The sequence below is a fragment of the Mauremys reevesii genome, linkage group 6 (assembly GCF_016161935.1).
Source record: "Mauremys reevesii isolate NIE-2019 linkage group 6, ASM1616193v1, whole genome shotgun sequence".
Lineage (NCBI taxonomy): Eukaryota > Metazoa > Chordata > Testudines > Geoemydidae > Mauremys > Mauremys reevesii.
In genome coordinates this window covers 101949308-101970472 of record NC_052628.1, presented here as the reverse complement: position 1 = coordinate 101970472, position 21165 = coordinate 101949308, and the positions used below count along the sequence as shown (strand labels likewise).

At 41.7% G+C, this 21165-nt stretch overlaps 2 protein-coding genes and 1 long non-coding RNA gene across 11 annotated transcripts in view; 1 reads left to right on the top strand and 2 right to left on the bottom strand.

The window, feature by feature from the left end:
• ZDHHC21 (zinc finger DHHC-type palmitoyltransferase 21) overlaps positions 1-6117 on the bottom strand; it is a 57784-nt gene extending 51667 nt beyond the window's left edge. For 2 of the 8 annotated variants that reach the window (XM_039545189.1, XM_039545192.1), the window contains exons 1-2: positions 5947-6073; positions 1791-1992 (exon numbers count right to left, since the gene is read on the bottom strand). In XM_039545189.1, the coding sequence (XP_039401123.1) occupies positions 1791-1944 (154 nt within the window). In that variant the 5' untranslated portion in view covers positions 1945-1992; positions 5947-6073. Of the gene's footprint in view, positions 1-81; positions 175-1370; positions 1447-1790; positions 1993-2595; positions 2654-3258; positions 4077-5946 lie in introns of those variants that run through there. The other 6 variants (XM_039545194.1, XM_039545195.1, XM_039545190.1 and 3 more) reach the window with 5 other exon arrangements.
• Positions 3099-19383, top strand: LOC120408348. 2 transcript variants are annotated; one of them, XR_005600631.1, is made up of 3 exons: positions 3099-3139; positions 18455-18569; positions 19168-19383. It is a non-coding gene; the product is annotated as an uncharacterized LOC120408348 (long non-coding RNA). The 2 variants fall into 2 exon arrangements; XR_005600630.1 differs by lacking the exon at positions 3099-3139 and adding an exon at positions 5890-6106.
• On the bottom strand, positions 16585-18557 carry CER1 (cerberus 1, DAN family BMP antagonist). The gene is made up of 2 exons (XM_039545187.1): positions 17990-18557; positions 16585-16920 (listed from the first exon to the last, which is right to left on the bottom strand). Exons 1-2 carry the CDS (start codon positions 18518-18520, stop codon positions 16627-16629), a joined length of 825 nt encoding a protein of 274 aa, XP_039401121.1. The 5' UTR covers positions 18521-18557; the 3' UTR covers positions 16585-16626.
• Positions 19384-21165: the final 1782 nt, after the last annotated feature.

Here is a 21165-nt window from a genome sequence, read left to right as displayed (position 1 = left end):
GTGTGTGTGTGTGATTTCCTAGGTTTTTAAAACAATTCATTGAAAAAAAATCTCCTCATGTGCCATCATATTGACACCCACATGGCTCATCGGCAGGGTTGGAGCCTTTATCTCCACCTTGCAGACATCTGGCACTGGAGCAACTGAGAGCAGGAGTAGGTTGCCATTCTCTCCACAGACCTGCATTAGAGGGGGATAAATCACTTTGCCAGTGGGTTTCCACAGATATTTGTTGATTTCAGAGGAACAGTGAAATTCAGGAATCCTGGGTTTCATTCCAGTTTCTAGAGGGGAGTGTGCTTTAGTCGGTGGACACAGACTCTTGTTCCTATAGCCCTCTCCCCTCAAAGCTTGGCCTCTTCTGCCCCATCCCCTCCAACCTGTCACTGTTCAAGTCCTATCTCTTCCCCATCCCTGGTGCCTCGTCCCAGTGCCATTCTCCTCAAATAGCCAGCCTGAGTTAGCACAACTCATTAATTGCTAACATGACCACTCTGCAGCGTTGACACAGGCTAGCTCCACCTGATTGCTGCTAGTCCTCCAGTATCTTCTCACAATTCCACCATGTCCCCAGATGGGACAGGGAAATTCTCCTACAATTCACTGGGAAGTAATTCATAGAATAGCTCAGCTTACTGTACTGCAAAGAACTATGGGATGTGCCCTGGGTTGCCAACTCTGACTGAAGCTATTCCAGGAGATTCTCTCCCTTCCTCCCACAGCAACCCTAGCTGTGCCCCTGAAGTCTTAAGTGCCACACATGAGTGAGTGCTGTGCCACTGTGTACAGGCGAGTCTCATCTTACGCGAGGGTTCCATTCTGCGGTTAGCGCGTTAAGCGAAAACTACGTATAGTCAAAATTACATTGAGTTGAATGGCGGGCGGAATCGCCCGCACTACAGGTACAGTATTAAAATTGTTATTTTTCTCTTTTTTTGTTTTTTGCCGACCGCGTAAAGCTGAAATTGCACGTGTTAAATGTGCGTAAGATGCGACAGACCTGTATGCAGCAGCTTGAATGTTATTTCAAAGTGTAGCTGCTCTCACCAGCACAAGGCTAACTTGAGAGGAGTAGCTCAAGTGTAGAAAATTTAACTGAAGTGAAAATATACCCAAATACACCCACAATTCCCTGTCCCAGCATCAGCTGCTGATGCAAATATGGGATATACACCTCTACTGCGATATAACACTGTCCTCGGGAGCCAAAAAAATCTTACTGCGTTATAGGTGAAACCGCGTTATATCGAACTTGCTTTGATCTGCCGAACTGCACAGCTCTGCACCCCCGGAGCACTGCTTTACCACATTATATCCGAATTCATGTTATATCGGGTCCCGTTATATTGGGGTAGAGGTGTATTGTATACCTGCTCAGCTTTTCCTGATACTGATGTACACTCATGCAGATTAGTAGGTACAGACTGGCCACGGGATTCACACATGCTGTGTTGGGAAAAAATGCAGATATATGGACATACTGAACTGTGTCAAATGTATGTGTCAAAGCCCAAATACAGTTAGCATGTCCCTGTCTGTAGTTAGGGCTTTAATCTAAAGTAATACCAAAATAAACTATTTCAGATTTATTGTATTTAAAAAATAAGGAGGAAGTTGGATTTTTAAGAATCAGCATTAAAATCAATTTTTGTTGGCTTGCTCTCCTTCTTCCCTGAAATTCTGGAACTTGATACTACATAGGTCAGAGTAGTTGCTATTGCCCACAGGTACCCATTTATTTATTTATTTACACTAGCTAGGAGAGAGAGATTGGGCTCAATGCAACTTACACAGTATCGCTGCAGCTGAAGTATGTCCCTCTTCATAGTGAGGAAAGAGGATAATTTGGGGAATAAAGAGTGTGTTGTAAAGCCAGACGAAGATAATCATGCCCATGCAGCACCACCCCTGCGGGTCAACCACAAAATGAATTTGTAGTCCCATTGTACATTATCCGAAGGCAGCTTGCCACGCAGGGAAAAAACAATGATCCTAAAAAAAAAAAGAAAAAGAAAAACAAGCCCCCCACCCAGTAAGTTGAAGTAGTAACATGAAAGCTTCATCGCTGGTTATTAGAAAGTTAATAAATACTGGTAAACTCCTCCCTGTACTTCCAGTAGCATAACTGTTATTTGGTTCATGTGCACAGATTTGGAAACCAGGTGCAAGTTTCTCAATGTTTCGAAGCCTCATGCACAGAGTTCATGCACTACCATGGGATATACACTTATGGTTTCTTTTTCACTATAAACATCTCATTGTCTATTGCTTAACTTTTACCATGAAGAGGAGTGACGAGACAAAGGATATAAAACCTGAAGAGGACTTCAAATGCAAGTGAAAATAGGTGCACTTACAAAGATAATCAGCCAACCAATGAGTTTAGGAAAACTCAGCAGAGACAGCATAAGGGTTGGTTAACATAAAAAATAATGCTGATTTTCTCTCTCTTTCTCTTTTAAAACTAAGCCAACTACCACAAATAGCACACAAGGTTCTCTTTACCTACTTATGTCTCATTCCATCCTACTGTGCCACCCAAATTTTGAAAGATTATTTATATTCAATCTATTTGAAAATTAAATCCTCACATACTTCTGTAGCAATCTGCTGTTGAAGCTCTTCACTGATCATGTATCCTCTTTTTTAAATGCTGAAAGTGGAAGGAATTGCACTTTCATAAACATTTTTCCCGCTAAAAGGGGTCACAACAGCATGCCAAAAATTATTTATATGGCAAATAGGTCAGTCACAATGTCATCTCCTAGCCCCTTTGCTCACCCCTAATTCCCATCATATTAATGATTTACAGCACAATCACAACCCTTGTGAAATCATCCCACAGGCCATTGCAGGTTTTTATTTTTTTGGGAGATGAAGGAGCTATTGTGAGGAGGACAAGAATTCCTTCCCTTCCTCTCACTTCCTTCCTCCCTCTACTGCAAAGCTCCTGAAATTTAAGGGCTTGTCTACACTACCAATCAGATCGATGGGCAGCAATCAATCTAGCGGGGATCAATTTATCGTGTCTAGTATAGACAAATAAATCAACCACCGATCGCTCTAGTGTCAACTCTGACTCCACCTCAATGAGAAGTGCCATGGTCGCCCGTCAACACACTGCAGTGAAGACACCGCGGTAAGTATATCTAAGTACGTAGCTGAAGTTGCATAACTAAGCTCGATTCCCCCCCCCCCCCCCCGTAGTGTACACCAGACCCAAGAGAGAGAGAGAGACTCCCTCATCCTAGAACTCACTCCCCATGTCAGTTGGGCAAAATCCCAATCTTCTGATTTACATAATGCCCTAAAAGCCATCCTTCTATTCAAGCTTCTCTTTTTGGCAGATAGCAGGGTGAAGAGATGAGGCTATATTGTAGTTTATTGGGAGATAAGAGTTTGAATGACATTTGTAAGCCAGTTATATTATACATATCAGAACTGTAGAAATCCAAAGTGGATTGGATGATCTCTTTTTCCATCTCATTACTAAAGCAGGAATGTTTACCTAACACCTGTTTTTGAGTGTTTTTCTGTAATCTAATTTTAACGTCCCAAGTGATGGGGCTTCAAGCACTCCAGAGCCAATTCATTTCACTGTCATGATGTTTTTCACAGATTTCCTCAATTTCTAGCCCCCTCAGTGTCTAGCAAGATATTTCAGTATTTTTACCCTTTTATGTCTCTCAGACAAGCTATACCTATTTAAAATGTTAATCTTTCATAAACTTATGTTCATTCTTTTTTCTTTTCCTTGAATATGATCCAGTACTGAAAACAAAATTTTATATGTGGTTGCATCTCTATATTCACTGAGAGGATGCCATTGCATAAACAGCTTAATATTGCAACAGACTTCATTGCGTCAGATTACACTACACTCATATCCAATTTGCTGTCCATCGTCATTAGTTCTTCAGCTTTACTGTTTCCTAGGTTTTCCAGCTCCAAGCAAGTGTGTTTCAGATTACACTCCATATCTATTGATTTGCATTTTTTCCATCTTCAGTCATTGCGGAGGAACTAACAGAATTCTTTGCTTCAGGGGTCACGGCTGAGGATGTTAGGGACCTTGTCAAAGGCTTTGTAGAAATCTAAGTACACCATGTTCACTGGGTCCCCCTTGTCCACATTTGTTTACCCCATTCAAAGAACTCTAACAGATTAGTAAGATATGATTTCCCTTTACAGAAACCATGTTGACTTTTGCCCAACAATTTATGTTCTTCTACGTGTCTGACAATTTTATTCTTTACTATTGTTTCAACTAATTTGCCCAGTACTGACGTTAGACTTACTGGTCTGTAATTGGCAGGATCACCTCTAGAGTCCTTTTTAAATATTGGCGTTACATTAGATATCTTCCAGAAGCTGATTTAAAGGACAAGTTACAAACCATAGTTAACATTCCGCAATTTCACATTTGAGTTCTTTCAAAACTCTTGGGTGAATGCCATCTGGTCCCTGTGACTTGTTACTGTTAAGTTTATCAATTAATTCCAAAACCTCCTCTAGTGACACTTCAATCTGTGACAATTCCTCAGATTTGTCACCTACAAAGGACAGCTCAGCTTTGAGAATCTCGCTAACATCCTCAGCTGTGACCCCTGAAGCAAACAATTCTGTTAGTTTCTCCGCAATGACTTTATCGTCTTTAAGTGCTCCTTTTGTATCTTGATCGTCCAGGGAACACACTGATTGTTTAGCAGGCTTCCTGTTTCTGATGTACTTAAAAAACATTTTGTTATTACAGTACCTTTTGAGTTTTTCGCAAGCTTTTTTCAAACTCATTTTTGGCTTTTCTTATTACATTTTTACACTTAATTTGGCAGTGTTTATGCGCCTTTCTATTTACCTCCCTAGGATCTGACTTCCACGTTTTAAAAGATGCTTTTTTATCCAATGCATTATTTGCAATTTTATTTTAAATAAAGCAATCAAGAGTGTCTGGCAATGTTTCTGTTTTAGAAAGCCATGTTTCTTATTGCCCATGATTCCAATAACCTTTAAATGTTTAGTAATTTGATGGTAATCTTGTTTTTTGGGAAAAAAATCCATTTTACTTCTCCCCACTGGCACGCTTCCCAGCCGGCCCCCACTCGCACGCTCTCCCCCAGCCTGCCCCCACTCGCACGCTTCTCCCCCAGCCTGCCCCTCACTCGCACGCCCCAGCCTGCCCCTCACTCGCACGCTTCCCCCAGCCTGCCCCCACTCGCACGCTCCCAGCCGGCTCCCACTCGCACGCTCCCCAGCCTGCCCCCTCACTCGCACGCCCCAGCCTGCCCCTCACTCGCACGCCCCAGCCTGCCCCTACTCGCACGCTTCCCAGCCGGCTCCCCACTGCACGCTCCCAGCCTGCCCCCTCACTCGCACGCTTCCCCCAGCCTGCCCCCTCACTCGCACGCTTCCCCAGCCTGCCCCTACTCGCACGCTTCCCAGCCGGCTCCCCACTGCACGCTTCCCCAGCCGGCTCCCCACTCGCACGCTTCCCCAGCCTGCCCCTAGTCGCCCGTTTCCTCCCCAGCCTGCCCCTACTCGCCCGCTTCCCCAGCCTGCCCCTACTCGCCCGCTCCCCAGCCTGCCCCTACTCGCCCGCTCCCCAGCCGGCTCCCCACTCGCACGCTTCCCCAGCCGGCTCCCCACTCGCCCGCTCCCCAGCCTGCCCCCTACTCGCCCGCTCCCCGCAGCCTGCCCCTACTCGCCCGCTCCCCAGCCGGCCCCCACTCGCACGCTCCCCAGCCGGCCCCTACTCGCCCGCCCCCAGTCGCCCGCCCCCAGCCAGCCCCGCACGCGCACGCTCCCCACTAGCCCCGCTTTGCCTCAGCCCCCGGACTCCTGACACCCCCACCCACGCAGAATCCCCCGGGGATCCCCACAGCGCCCCCTCCTCGCCCGAGGCAGAGCTGACCGGTACGAGGGGGCTGATTCGCCCGCTCTCGCGCTCACCTAACCGCCGGCCGCAGACTACCTCCGCCGGCTTCCACCACCTTCCGCTTCCGCAGGGTTCTACGCATGCGCGCACGGATGGCGGTTGGCGGAGTAGGGACACGCTGAGCGCAGCGGCCAACCGCAGTGAGGTCGGGAGCGGCACCGTGCTTGCTGCTGGGTGCGTTCTACTCCGCCCCGCGCGCGCTCCCTTCGGCTGCCCGCTCGTCCGCCCCTGTCCTCAGCTGCAGCAGACCCGGGCTGGCGGCTGGAGCGGGGCACAAGAGTGCCCTGATATTTGGGGCAAACCCCTGTCAGAGTCAGACTTTCCACTCCCGGCGTTGCCAACCCCGAGCATTCCAAAGGCGTTTGGCCTCAGGCCTCCCCAAAATAATGAGACTGGCTTAAAAAAAATCACAAGATTAAGACAAATAATAAAGTTGGGTTTCTTTTTTATTTGCTTTCCGTCTTTTGAGCCATTTGGGTACATTCAGGTGGCAGTTTCAATCTTTTCTCTGTAATTGTGAGGACTATAAACTAACCAATTTAAAATGAAAGCTGAGGTTTTCATGTAATCACTTGACTCCAGGAGCTGGGGCTTTAAGAATGTGAGACCTTTAAAATCATGAGGAGCAGGAACAGCCCTACTTCAGGCTTGCTATACATGCACTCCCCCATGAAAGCTATGCATGCAGAAATGTTCTCTTTCTCTCTTGAATACCTCTGCTTGTATTCATAGCATTCCTCTTGTGGGAGGAGTGGAGAAATATGTTTATTCATGGACAACAAGGAATAATTTTTTTTAATTGTCATGTTGGACTCTGACAGACACATTACAGATATGATTGATAAATAAGATCTGCTACTTAAGGTGGAACAAAAAAGTTTTAACCCACATTTGAATTAATATACGTATATCAATTCACACTGGTGATTCTATATTTATCTTCTCTCTGGCTTCCATATTAAGTTTGCTAAGGTTACAGGTCTAAAGATTAATATTCCAACTACCAGCATTCTTAATGTGGAAAATAAGTTTATTGTTGTTATTGTTTATGTAATACAATAAGAATACATTCATGTTGCAAACAAGTAGCGAGACATGGTTCCTTCCCCAAAAACATACAGTTTAAGACCCTGAACTTACAGTTGACTTCAGTGCAGACCCTAGTTAAAGACAGCAGGGCTCTGGTCTGAGCTGGCACAAGGGTCCACAGGGCAATCAGTGGAGGAACAGGATCTAACTCATTCAAATGCAGTGTGCAAGATATGTGCTGTGTGTTGTATTGGCGTCTTACATCAGCAGCAGTAATAATGATTCTGTGATTCCAATAGCTGACAATTTCCTTTATGGTGCATAAGAAAGACTAGAACATTACTTGCTCTTCAACAGTTATCTTGGTTCTGGAGTGCAAACAGGGACATAAATATGTTTTTCTTAATAAGACAAGCAAATACGACTTAAACACACACACACAACATACGAATAAGACATTTTTATATTGTCACTTTTCTGATCACTTTAGAATGGGCTTTACTCACAAAAAATGGAGAAAAGAGGGAAGTAGACAAACCTGAATTCACCTCTTTTGTCCAGATCTTGCTGAAATGCTATTTTCCTAATACTGATTTAAATCTTAAATTGATCCTCCCCCACATTAACCATCAGTAGTACCTTGAAATGTGTATACATTCCCAAATGAAAAAAAATAAGCTAAGTCTGTATCTCTCCCTTTGCCTCCACAAACTCACACACTGATTTTACAGTGAGATGGTGCCACCATGCATAAACTCAGTGCCTCAATCTAGACTCTGGCCAGCATACTGAGCTTGATGAATTGAACAAAGGATTCCCTTATGAGACTGTGGGAGGAAAATTTTATTTTTAAAAGTTAATTCTGTCCAGAGATGGATTAGTGATGGCTAATTGCCACAGGCAGCTCGTAATGGACAGCAGTTTCAGCATTCCCATCTGGGAATCATGCCTTGAACACCCATAGCTGATGCACATGCATGATCTTTTGGCTATCTAGAGTCATCCCCATCTGTTTGAGTGGCAGGATTCCCAATCTAAATTGGTCTTATTCTTGCCCTAAAGCACAGATCCCCCATTAAAATGGATGAATGGGCAGCCTGAAGAATAATATAATGACCATCTCTTTTACAGGAAGCTCTTCTTTAACAACACTAAACATTGAGGACACATACCTCTTTAAACTTGATCATAGTTGTTGACATGTATATGCCAAAAAGAGAATATCTGAGAAGTAAAGATGAATTAGAATTCAGAAGGATTTCAAGCTTTCATCAAGACTTTATTGCAGGATAAGGTGATCACTCATCCTAATTTGCTCAAGATTGTCAGTCATATTGTTCAGGATATTTTCTAATGTACCAGGTCAATGTTGCTCTGATGTAAGCATGTATGGTCTTAGCTGGGATTAGGGGTTGTATGGTGACCGAATGCAGCCTATTTCAATGACAGTGGAAACATTAACAAGCAGCCTGTACATTTCCGTAAGACCAGGCAATACTGAAAAGGATCTGATTTACGGTACAACACGGGGGCGAATAGAGGATGGGCACATGTGTGAAAGAGACTACAAAGCTGGCTATGAAAAATAGCACCATGGCAAAAGGCCAATATGTAAGTCACTTCCATGTACAACAGGCATGGCGGAGAGTTCATGACAGCTGCATAATGACCCAAGGACAGAAAAGGAGAAAGAGGATTTGAGGAATAAAAATGCAAGACAAATGGAGACGTTCTCTCTGTGGGGAAAAAAAGGCTGGCTGAAGTTAGTGAAAATACATACGAGATAATGGCAAAAAGATTTTCCCTTTTCCTGAGCAAACACTGGAGTATTGTTCTGGTCTGAAAATGACGATGTAAAATGCCCCCTTCATACTCAATAGTTCTGCTTTCTCTTCCATCAGCTCTGCTAATTTTATTTACTAAAATAAGTTTTTACTATGATTTGCCCATTTTAGCCCTGCAGAACAAACACAGCTCTTTGGGAGAGTGAGCTTGCTCATCAGCAGAACTATAACTAAGTTCTAGTTGCAGAATCTTTGGCTGGTGATGCATGAACCAGAAAGAACCCGGCCTAATTTTCCATTTCCGAATTGAATTTTCAGGGATCAGAGTTAGAAACACCCCCTCTATCCCACTCCCGATGTTTTTATCTGAAAACCAAACAGATATGCTGTGTATGTCATTGAGAAACAATAAATAGATATGGAACCCCCTTTTTACATAGTCTCTAAAGTAGAGCTGTACCTTAAAGTAATATTGGCTTTGTTGCACACATCTTTCCCTGCCTGTTTGGAACTGTGCAGCAGACCAGCATGGATTAGTTCATCAGTAATGTATTTTGCAATGATTATGGAAAAACGTGCACAGCAGAAACAGCTCATTTCTGTGGTTTCAGAATATTGCACAGTAGTGCAGAACCCTTCTTGGAGTTCCCTAATGTCTGTGTTGTGGTGTTGCTGTTGTTATTTATAAATTACCACAGGATCCACCATCTGTCATCATAAAATTTTTATTGGCACTCTGTAAATATTAAATCAGCATGCTAAAATCATGCCATGTGCAGTGGCAGCTGATGCTCTCTTATGGAGGTCAAATGCAAGAGAAAGGATTGCATTATGACTCCCATGATTCTTATTGCCTACAAGCACTCTGCTTCATGAGGATAGATTCCAATATTTAATCTAGGCCCAGTCATACCCCAATGATCCCTGCAAAGAATGGACTCTGTGCACAGAAATCACTCCCTTCGCATGGATAGGGAAATCTGCTGCATATAAACACCATCCTCCTCTTCCTGAATCCTGCTAAATTCTGAGTGAAATTCTGTTACTTCTCCTTTTTGCAGTACCATAGCACTAACCCAGGGGTAGGCAACCTATGGCACGTGTGCCGAAGGCGGCATGCAAGCTGATTTTCAGTGGCACTCACACTGCCTGGGTCCTGGTCACCAGTCCGGGTGGCTCTGCATTTTAAATGATGCTTCTTAAACACTTTAAAAACCTTATTTACTTTACATACAACAATAGTTTAATTATATATTATAGACTTATAGAAAGAGACTTTCTAAAAACATTAAAATGTATTACTGGCACACGAAACCTTAAATTAGAGTGAATAAATGAAGACTCGGCACACCACTTCTGAAAGGTTGCACTAACCCCTTTCCTGGTTGCTTTGCAAACCTCGTTAACATATATAATAGACACTCTAATATCCGACGAAGTGGGTATTCACCCACAAAAGCTCATGCTTGTGCCACAGGCAGGGGCGGCTCTAGGAATTCCGCCACCCCAAGCAGGGCGGCGCGCCGCGGGGCGCGCTCTGGCGGTCGCCGGTCCCGCGGCTCCGGGGGACCTCTTGCAGAAGTGCCTGCGGAGAGTCCGCTGGGCCCGCGGCTCTGGTGGACCTCCCGCAGGCATGCCTGCGGATGCTCCACCAGAGCCGCGGGCCCAGCGGACCCTCCGCAGGCATTTCTGCGGGAGGTCCGCCGGAGCCGCCTGCCGCCCTCCGGGCAAAATGCTGCCCCAAGCGCGCGCTTGGCGCGCTGGGGTCTGGAGCCGGCCCTGGCCACAGGACTCTTTGCTGCTAATATTAGACTGGTAGCCTAATGTGCCATGTTCTTGATTCACATTCTTGATGCACCAAGGAGCTTTTCATTTGTGACATCAGATGCTAGAAATGGGATGCTAGAAAAGGGGCTTGACATTTTCATGGGCACCATGTTGGTCACCATGGCATGTGATGTCATGATGTCACACATTGAGATGTGGATGATGATTTTATTTTAACAGTGGAGATGAAGAAAAGAAAGGAGCCTGTATAATTCTCCCTCTCTCTGACCCAGGAGCTAGGCGTTAAGGAGAAGACGAGAGGAAATACCCCGGGGATGGAATGTACAGAAATTTGGCTGCCTGCTGGAGAAAATATGAAAGCCTGCTGCCCTGTGAAGTCTGGAGAGGGAGGGCTATGCCAGGCCAATGGAAAGCCTGGAGTTTGGGGGGTTAATTTCCAGCAGGGGTCAAGGCAATTCAGGGAGGTACGCCTCTACCTCGATATAACGCTGTCCTTGAGAGCCAAAAAATCTTACGTTATAGGTGAAACCATGTTATATTGAACTTGCTTTCATCCACTGGAGTGCACTGCCCCTCCCTCCCCCCAGAGCACCGCTTTACCGCATTATATCCAAATTCGTGTTATATCGGGTGGCGTGATAGCGCGGTAGCGGTGTATTGCTAGTTGGGCTCTAATTAAGTACAGATGAGCCTATTAAACCCAAACACTTTCACCTAGGAAAATGGGGTGAGTTTGAACAGTGTGCTAGTTCACAGTTTGTCTTTACCTGTTACATTTTGTCATTAGCTTGGATTGTAAGATCTTTGCAGCAGGGTTTCTCTATATGTATGTATAGCACCTAGCACAATTGGGCTTCAATCTCAGGTGGTGCCCTGAGCTGTTATTGCAAGGAATGCTGCTGGAGACTTTTGTTAAATTGAAGTCAATTTTGGTCCAACCAGAACACATACAGTAACCACCACCCTGGAGAAAATTATCTTGTGTTCAAATGTGACCGTCTGCTATCCTTTCTCTTTCATTATGCTGCCTCTCATCCTGCAGCTGCCTCTCTTCCTCCGAGCAGCCAGGTTGGAAAGGTATTGGTGTTAGCTGATGTTACAGTGGTTCTGCATCAATAGATGGTTTGTTATCATGACAACGCATTGTTAAAAGAACCTAAATAAGAGTAAATACAAAGCCAGCACAAAATACTGCATGCAACATCAGATTTCATTAGTTTTGTAGTAGGCGAGGCAGAATTTAGGTATCAATATAATGTTGTGAGAAAAGAGGATTATAGGCTAGTGTTTGACATAAGACTGTTGTTAATGCATTTGATTATTAAATTCTAAGAAAATAGTCTGTATATAAGATAGTGTTTTCCTAAAGGCAATTAAAATAACCAGAACCTCCACTCATTAATTTATTTTTAGGTATGTTGTCCACAGTTCAAATGGTCACAAATTAAAATAGAATGGAGAACTTCTAAAATATTTCCAAATTTCAAATATGATTCAATGGAAGTTGCTAAGGGGTCTTTATGACCATGTACACTTGTCCTCTTTCATAGAGCAAAGTCCTGTTAGCATCTGGACATAACTTGCTCCTAATATAGAATTTTTAAAGACTGAAATCTGATCCAATTAACACATTCTTGATATTGCAGAATATAGTGCTAATTACATGCAACTGACCTCTGCTGGGTTAATTAAACATTCACCCAAAAAACTATAGCACTAATCTAATTAGCAGTTACTACAGCTGTCATTATCTCTTTGCACCTACTTTTAAGTGGTGCAAATTCATAGCAAGGACCCAATCCTGAAAACCCTCCACATGCCCAACACCCTTTGACTTCAATGGTACTTTTGCACACAGAGGACTTGCAAGATTGGGATGTAGACACTTCACTCTATGGCCCAACAAGTACAGTGCACATCCTCAATATTGCCAACCCAAAGGTTACATTAAAATATCATGAGTCGGGCCCCACAAAATCATGAGTTAGAAAGAAAAAAATTGGTGTTCTTTTTATTTGCCTTCTTGTTTTTGAGCCTTTAAGGTGCACTGGAGTCACATCTTGATTTTTCTTCAGCCAGGAGGGCTAGACACTTTTTTAAAAAATGAAATCTGAGATTCTCATATATCCACAAGACTCCAGGAGCTGGGGCTTTAAGAGAAAATACCAATTACTGTCAGATTCACAATAACATTGTGAGAGTTAGCGACACTGACAATGGCTTGATGACACACTCTGTTTTCTCAGAATTTTGCCTTACAATGGGGGATAAAGTTGGGAACACTGATGTTTTGTTTATTTTGAGGAAATAACTTTTTTCCCCTGAACTTGGGTTAAAATGAACACTAATGAGAGTTGCACAGCTACAATGTTGCAAGGTGAGTTAAAGGGGTGCAGAGGTGTTCCCTGATCACCAAAAAACTGGGAATTTACTCTTTGCTTAGGTCTCCCACATGTGGAGTAATGAAAAACAGGGCTGGGGATAGAAGGCATAGTCAGGCACTCAGAGAGAACATGGGAAACCATAAAATACAGCTACCTGGGAAGCAGAGGGGAGTCCTCTGAGGAGACAAAGCCCATATACCCAGAACTATTTGATGTTATGGAAAAAGCATTTCTTCCTTTTGTTATAACCTGTGCCTACTAATGCGCACAAATGAAGCACTGGAGAAAACACTTGTGGTGGGAGACTTAATGGCAGATTGCTGGCTCACTCTCCCAGCTTACTCCTTGACAAAGTTGATTACCATTATAAAACTCAGATGTAAAGTGTAAAATAAAATGTTATTAGGAACAATGCTTTTTAAACAGAGATCATGAACCTTTATCACTCTATATATTGCTAGTTAGAACTATACCATATAATCAGTCCATTCATGGTTGGCCTGACACCATTTATACATTAGAGTCACTGGTGCAAAAGGAGAGGGAGGAAAGATTTGCATCTGGTAGACACTTTTTTTTAATTATGATCTAGGTAAGCTGCCTCTTTAAAAGCAGATTCATATATACAGGCGGATAATGGCACACTAATTATATGGCTGAATGTATTATGCACAAACTATTGCTACAATTCAGATCCAGGATCAGCAACTGAGAGGTCATTCAAACACAATCTTTAGTAAATATGTATTCAGAAGAGCTGTAATCCAAGGATATGTTTTTTTTTAAAGATAAGATTTACAATGGCACTGCAGTATGTGTGCAAATGAACTCACTAGTACAGAGTGGTGATTGGCTGAATTACTTCTGATTTCCAGCTCCCATCATCCAAAAGTGAGCTGTTGGCAAGGCAGCAGCAGGGGGTCTGATCAGAAGGTCTAGGAATAATACAGGAACAGACTGCCTGGTGCTCCCAAGGGAGTCAGGAAGGGTTGGAAATTGAATGAAGTCTAGGGTTCTGGAAAGCAGCTAGAGGAACGGCTGGCTGGCTGGCGAGCCAGGGCTGCAAGAAGCAGCAGGAAGGAGAAAAGAAGCCAGAAGTTGGGCTAAGAGCCATGGGTGCTGAGTGAGCCAGGACTAGAATCAGGTCTGGTCTACATGGATAGTTTTACTAGTTATACAGGCATAGTATACTGCTATAGTCCCCAGGACAGACAGTCCCATTGTGGTGTAAGAGTGGCTTTTTGGTTTTGCTTGAACCCCTTTGCATGCAACATAAATAAAAATGAAAAAAGTCATTCATATCAGAGTAACTGTGTCCATAGGGGGTTATACCTGTGTAACTATCAGTTTAAATTGACACCTTAGGTTATACCAAAAAATCCTCTCCCTTATAGACAAGGCTTCAATCTCGTGGTTCCTACAGAACAGCACTGGTGCCTATCCTAAGACAGCTACCACCTCATTATTTGTTTGCTTCTTTAATGATTAACCATTTCACTGATTTTCAGCAAGACAAGAATACACAGCTGGAGTGCAAAACCTTTCAGCAAGAGTAGGAGAAAGTTACCAAACACAATTAGTCAATATCCATATTACATGTATAGATTATTGGGTCCTAAGGCAATGTCCTTTTATTGAACATAATACTCAGAAGATATAGTCAAAGTATTTTCAAATTACTGGAGTTCATTATGTATGTTGCAGATTATTTCCCCCAGAGCTATCAAGTCACGTAGGCCAAGGTACCTGGCGGAATACCAGCTTTCCATCACTGAAGGATAATTGACTATCCACAAAGCCCAAACTAGCCACCTCTCTTGTTGGTCGGTTAGCGCTAGAAATGTAAGGAACATTCCCAGCAGTAACAGCAAGGATGGCTAACACAGAGACACATAGGGAATCAAAGTGATTCAGGCGTATGCCGCCTACTTACAAGGTTTTTATTAAGGGCCTGATTTTGGCTCATCACAGTTTTACATTGGTGTCATTCCACTGACTTCAATAGCTTTACTTCTGATTGATGTCAGTGTGAGATCAGAATCAGACCCTAAATGCTTTACAGAATGAGTCACAGTTATTTTATTCAAGTTATTTTACAAAAATGTTGGTTATAAATTTCAGGTTCATTTACTTTGCAAAAATAGCATAACAATCACAACATTCATAAATATTGTATTTTGCTCCTGCAAATTCATAACATTTTGTAAGTCACCTTTCATTGAGTGGGGTATCCCTTCCACTTATTCAAATAGCAAGTGAACATATTCAAATAATCATTTTGCAGGGAAAGATCCTGTAAATTACCCCCATAGAGATGACAATAAAGTACACACAGCAACATTCCATTCCTCCTTGTCACATTAGCATCTATTTTGCACAGTACTGTAACTCAATTTTAAGAAACATCTTTGATCATTTAAAGTTGATTCTGGTAGCCTTATTCATCTGAATCACACCTTACTCTGTTGACTGTCCCATTTCAAGGTACTACTGAACATGAATGAGGGCAGCAAAAACCAGTCTCTAAATGAGTATTTAATCTATCTCACTCCCACCCAGTTATTGAGCTGTCTTCAGCATCACCAGAAAGTCCTCCAGTGCAAACATGTCAGCAGCTAGGCAACTGCTTCATACTTTCTAATATTTTAAAATACTCCATTGTTAGTAGTATTTGTTACACAAACATTCTTTCTTCTCATGTAATAGTAATAATATATAGGACCTGATTCTCCTCTTACACTGGTGTAAATCAGGATTGACTCCTTAGAAGTCAATGGAATTACATGTCACCTTCAACCCTGTTTATGCTATGGATATTTCTCAAAGATTTCCCACCACTGCTAATGGTGGCTCACCTCCATCAGTGTTAGCAATACTAGGAATATCTGTTATAGATGAGGTCACCAATTGCTGCGAACATTTTAAATAAAGATGCTCAGAAAATGCCAGTTCTTTAAGGGAAACTTTTGTTCATCAAAAAAACAATTTTGACCCAAATGAAAATCTTGAGCAATATTTTTTGTTTAGGTTGAAAAGTCCTTCAATGAAAAAAACAAAAACACATCAATGAAAATAATTAGACTAGCTCTAACTTTAAGTTGCATTGTTGCTTAGACTTAGGCTTTGTCTTCAGTGCAAAAAAAAATGTGTGATTTTACATTGAGATAGCTAACTCAAGATCACCATCTCAGTGTAAAATGCTAGTGGAGACATGGCTCTGTAGTTTTACCTCAGTGCAGCTAGTCAAGGTTAACCCCATGTGAGGGTTGACCTTGACTAGCTACATAACAGTAATAACTATCTGTGCTGTTACTCCACTATTACATTGAGTTAGCTATCTCAATGTAAAAAACACACCTCTTTTTGCAGAGAAAAGTCTGGCTCTGAGCAGGTCTAATCAACATGGTGTTTAAAACAGTGGTGATAGCTTTTGGTTCATATATGTTCGGGATCTTCGCTGACACCAGTGGAACTGACCCAGTGTAGCAAGAAGGAAACATTTTGAAGAGATTAGATTTCCACACCATGCTTCCCCCTCCCTCTCATTCACACAGAGAAACATCTTATACATTTCAGGTAACATTATACATGATGTAAAGAGATAATCTACATCTTCACATGGTTGATGAAGGTGTTTGACTAAAATCATAGGTTTTTTTTTCCTTGCACATGCTAATGATTATGGAGTTTAAAGGTGCTTTTGAGCAGGTTAATTGTGCTCATATACATTTGAATGTAAGTCTGAATGTAGGGGTCCTATATCAGAATCTTTAATCTTCTGAATCTCACACTTGCAATCCTCCACAATCATGATCACCTTAACAACGGCAACAGACCTGGTGCAGTTCAGTTCCAAGCGTTTCATGGCGAACTTGGTAGGCAAGCAGTGGGAACAAAAGGTGTAAAGACGATCTTCTGGGCCAGGGACGTGAAAGGAACTACACTTCCCAAAGCACAAGTTGTTCTGCACCATCACCTTTTCACAGTTCTCATACACAATACTCTGAAACAGCAAACAGGTTTCAGTTACTACATAGCATTGGCATTGTAAACACTTGTTGGCCCTAATCCTCCTTTCTTTGCACATTGAAAACTCCCATGGACTTTGCTGGAAGATGTAGACACAAAAATAATGGAAGATTGGGCTTATACAACTAATATATAAGTTTCTTCTCTTACTGTTAGTTACTGTAGCATTCACACCATTTACAAATTATTTTAAGTAGCAAAAGAATTAAAGTAGTTACCTAGTGATATTGCCCACTTACTTGGATAGTGTTACTATAATATATAACTTGACATTTATGTGTATCATATTTGGTTCAAAGGGCCTTTATGTTTGAAAAATCACTACCAAGTTTGAGTCACGTCTGTAATATTAAGCACTGGTCTATGCTGGAAGTTATAACTTCTTTGACTAGAGGTTTTTTTAACCAACATAGTTATAAGCCCTAGTGTGGATGCAATTATACCAATATAAAGATGCCTTATACCAGGATAGCTATTCCACATCCTAGACTTGAATCAACTAACCTGATATAAGCACTTTTATACTGGCATAACTTTGTCCACACTAGGGAGAGGTTAATGCTTTAATAATACCAGTATAGTTAAAGTGGTACAATCTTCTAATATAGACAAGGCTTTACTCCTCATTTTTAGTAGAACAGGTCAAGAATTTGAGTTTAGCCATAAAACCACAGACAAACCCCTGAATAACTGCACTGACACTGATTGTATAAATAAACTTACTGTTCTTCCTGCTGTTCAGGCTAAACCAGGAAATATGATTTGTGTTTGATTACAGATAAAAAATAACCCCTCCTGCTCATTGTATATTGATTACATTGGTTCCCAGACCTGTATTCAACAATGTGACTTGTTGAACTAAAGCAAAAGTTTTTTTTCAGTACTATTGGATGTCTATGAAGTGGTCTTGCTGCTAGCAAGTGGAATTGACCTGTATTGCCTTAGTCAGAGATTACAGATGACACAAGAGAGTGAAGTTTGTGAAGGCAGACTGATGGGAGCAAATACTGCGATTGGGTCTCTTGCCTGAGACCTGTTCTTACCTGGGAAAAAGGCAGCGTCCTGCAGGTCTCCTGGTACATCTCATTGGTCTTGATTGGCAGAACAACCTCCTCAGAAGCTGAATTTTTTTTAAACATGAAATGGTCCCAGAATTTTTTAGCATCTTTCCTGTAGGGGGGCTCAGCTTCCTTCTTGTTGAATGAGTGTGAAGGTAGGAAATGTCTCATGCTTTCAGAATGGGAGGTCTCTTTTGGTGCAGTCCAGCTTCCCAGATCTCGGTGCACATCAAGCTCTACATATGGAAGGATAAATCTGGATGATTTTTTTTCTCCTTGCTTCCTGCTCTCTGTTGCCAGCTCTGGGGCTGCTACAAATAAACTTGGTTCTTCTAGGATTTCTTCATAGTCCATGGGATCTTGCACCAGCAACTTGCTAGGGCCCTCTCTTTCAAGCAAATCTTTATCTTGGTAGGAAAGGTGCTGAATTCTCCTCTTGTTCCTTTGCAGCTCTTCGCCTTGTCCTGTTGCTCCAAGACCTGAGATCAAGAGCAGATGAAGCAGCAGCAGAAACATACTAATCTTACTTGTGTGGACTTTTAATTTAAATGTTCTGCAGTTTCAGGTGAGTGACGGAAGCAGCATGAGTCTGCTAGCTTTATAAAGGAACTGAAGTCATTCTGTGGATGCTGTGAGGGGTGGGGGTAGGGGCTACAAAGGGGAGGACCCAGAGTAACCAATTAAATTCATTTACTGTAGATTATAATTATGATAAGAGAATTTCTGTTAATTCAACCCATCTTTTACTCCTGGATGTGTGTATTAGAAGTTCCTATCTAAAACCTGGTTCCCCAGGGGGGTGATTAGTTGGAAAAAAATGTTTGGATAAGTTGTTTAGCTGTAGTCTGGAAATGTGGAAAAGTTCCTGAATGTTTATTAGCTCATTCAACATGTTCTTTATATTGTTCACATACCCCCACACACCATCACAGCAGAATCAAAAAGGGATGTCCTATTGTGATGAAACATCAGAGAAAGCAAGGGCAATAAAACAATTTCAAAACATTAAGATATTTTTGTAGACTTACATAGAGATACCGGCCCACATTTTCAAAAGAGATCCCTAATTTAGATGCTTCATGTTTTCAGATCTATCAATTAATTTTCGGTGCCTTGGATATTAAGATACCCTATCTAGGACTTAATTTTTTGACTTGAATTAGATTTCAGCTTCTCAGAATCTATGGAAAATCAGGCCCCACATATCTGAAGCTGGGCAACCAAAAATGGAGGCACCTGAATTTAGTGCACACTTCTGAAAATTTGGCCCTCAGAGACTTGTTGAAGCTCAAATTGTGAATCACTGGCATAGGTGAGAACAGCATCTTGTGAATTTTCCACCATATCACCCTGTCTCTCTTGTGTAAGGGAAAAATAACATGTTTGTACATGAATAAAATGGACATACTTTTAACAAAACTGTATTAACAATTCATTAAATAGCAATATGATACAATATATCTGTTCATACACATTCACACCTCCACATTCAGAATAGCTGTTCAAAGATATGACATGCAATTCCCGTAGAGCCTAGTTCTTCAGCACATAGTCCAAAATCTGGCAAAATTCCCATTGACAATTAAGCCATATAAATCTGGATAATTTTTGATTAACAAAGCAGAAAGTGTGGTACCACCAACTTCCAAGAATGCTGTTCTGGGCTTATGTCATATATGCCTTTTAACTGTTCCATCTGAAAACTGTTTTGCCTCTAACAATTTATACATTAGATTGGATTATAAACAATATTCAGATAGCCTCAGTTTAAGAAACCACTGCTATTAGCTACATGGTGTTACATAAATAATAAATTGTGCTAACAGCTTTCTTAATCAAGATGTTTCCAATCTAGAGGTATGTTGGAACTATCTGTCAAGGACAATTTTTTTCTCACTTTTGAAGCTTGCATAAAAGAGTTGCCAAAAGACAAGAGAGAGATTAAAACCATGCAGGTTTTAGTTTAAATTGTGCACCTATAGATCCCAGGTTAGACCAATATAACAGAAAACCCTCCTCAAACTATAACACCTATTATTTTTAAAGATTAATACCAATACTTGCCATTTTAGTACTAGTATTTAGTGTCTACACATCCTTGATTCCACTTGAATATCAATAAGCTGTTAGACTGGCTTAAATCAAGGTGCTGCCAATCTGAAGATTAGTGTTAAAGACCTAGTTGATCTATGATAAATAAATGTCATTATTTGTCTTTCACCTCAGAGGGCTTAGTTTCTTGCCCTCTAATTGGACTAAACCTATTGCCCTGCAAAATTCTTGTGAGACACTGACTTGCAACATTTATTGTTGCTATGTATGTGCATTACAACGTCACTAGTGCAAAGCTATTTGAGATTTAGACCTTGTCTTCACCATAAGGTTAACCTGAATTATAATTCAAGTGTTGCCCTAAACTTGTGTCCCATCACACACAAAAACCTGTAACTCAGGCATGGTGGTGATTCCAACTTGAGTTGGCCAGCTCATCAGGGTATATAGGCTTCAGCTTAAACCACAAACCACCGTACGATATGCCTCCAGAAGTCTTAGTGCCACACACTAATGAGTGACGAGCCAGTGTGGCCATGGCAGCTCACTTGCTAAATCACAATGCAGCCACTCTCACTTGAGCTGGGCTAACTCAAGATGGGTAACTCAAGTGTAGAAAACTTAAGTTAACTGTTCAGTAAAGACATACCCTAAACATAAGGTCTTAAATCTAATTTCCTATTTTTAGTGTCTAATAACTTTAACCAATATAATGTACTAAAATTTCTCCTATCTAGTGAATAATAACCACTATAAATTATTTAACACATTTTCTGACATTAAAAAAGTCAATTATATTTTAAGATTATTCATTTAGCTACAGGACTGGACTGTAACTAAACAGATTTATTTGTATCTTGGCCAACACACCAGGTATTGAAACAGGAGACAAAAAGGAGTTTTCACCAGCAAAGCTATTTTTCACTTGCTTTGTTTAAGCTGGAATAGCCCTAAAACAGATTTCAAATTTAAAATTTTGGCCATGATCTTGAAAACACAATTCTATGCAAATGCATAGTCCCATTGCCTAAAGACACTCACATGCAAATTTGCAGAAGAGTGAGAGAGAGAGAGTGCTTGCATATGTGTGTGTCCTGATCTGGCTCCCC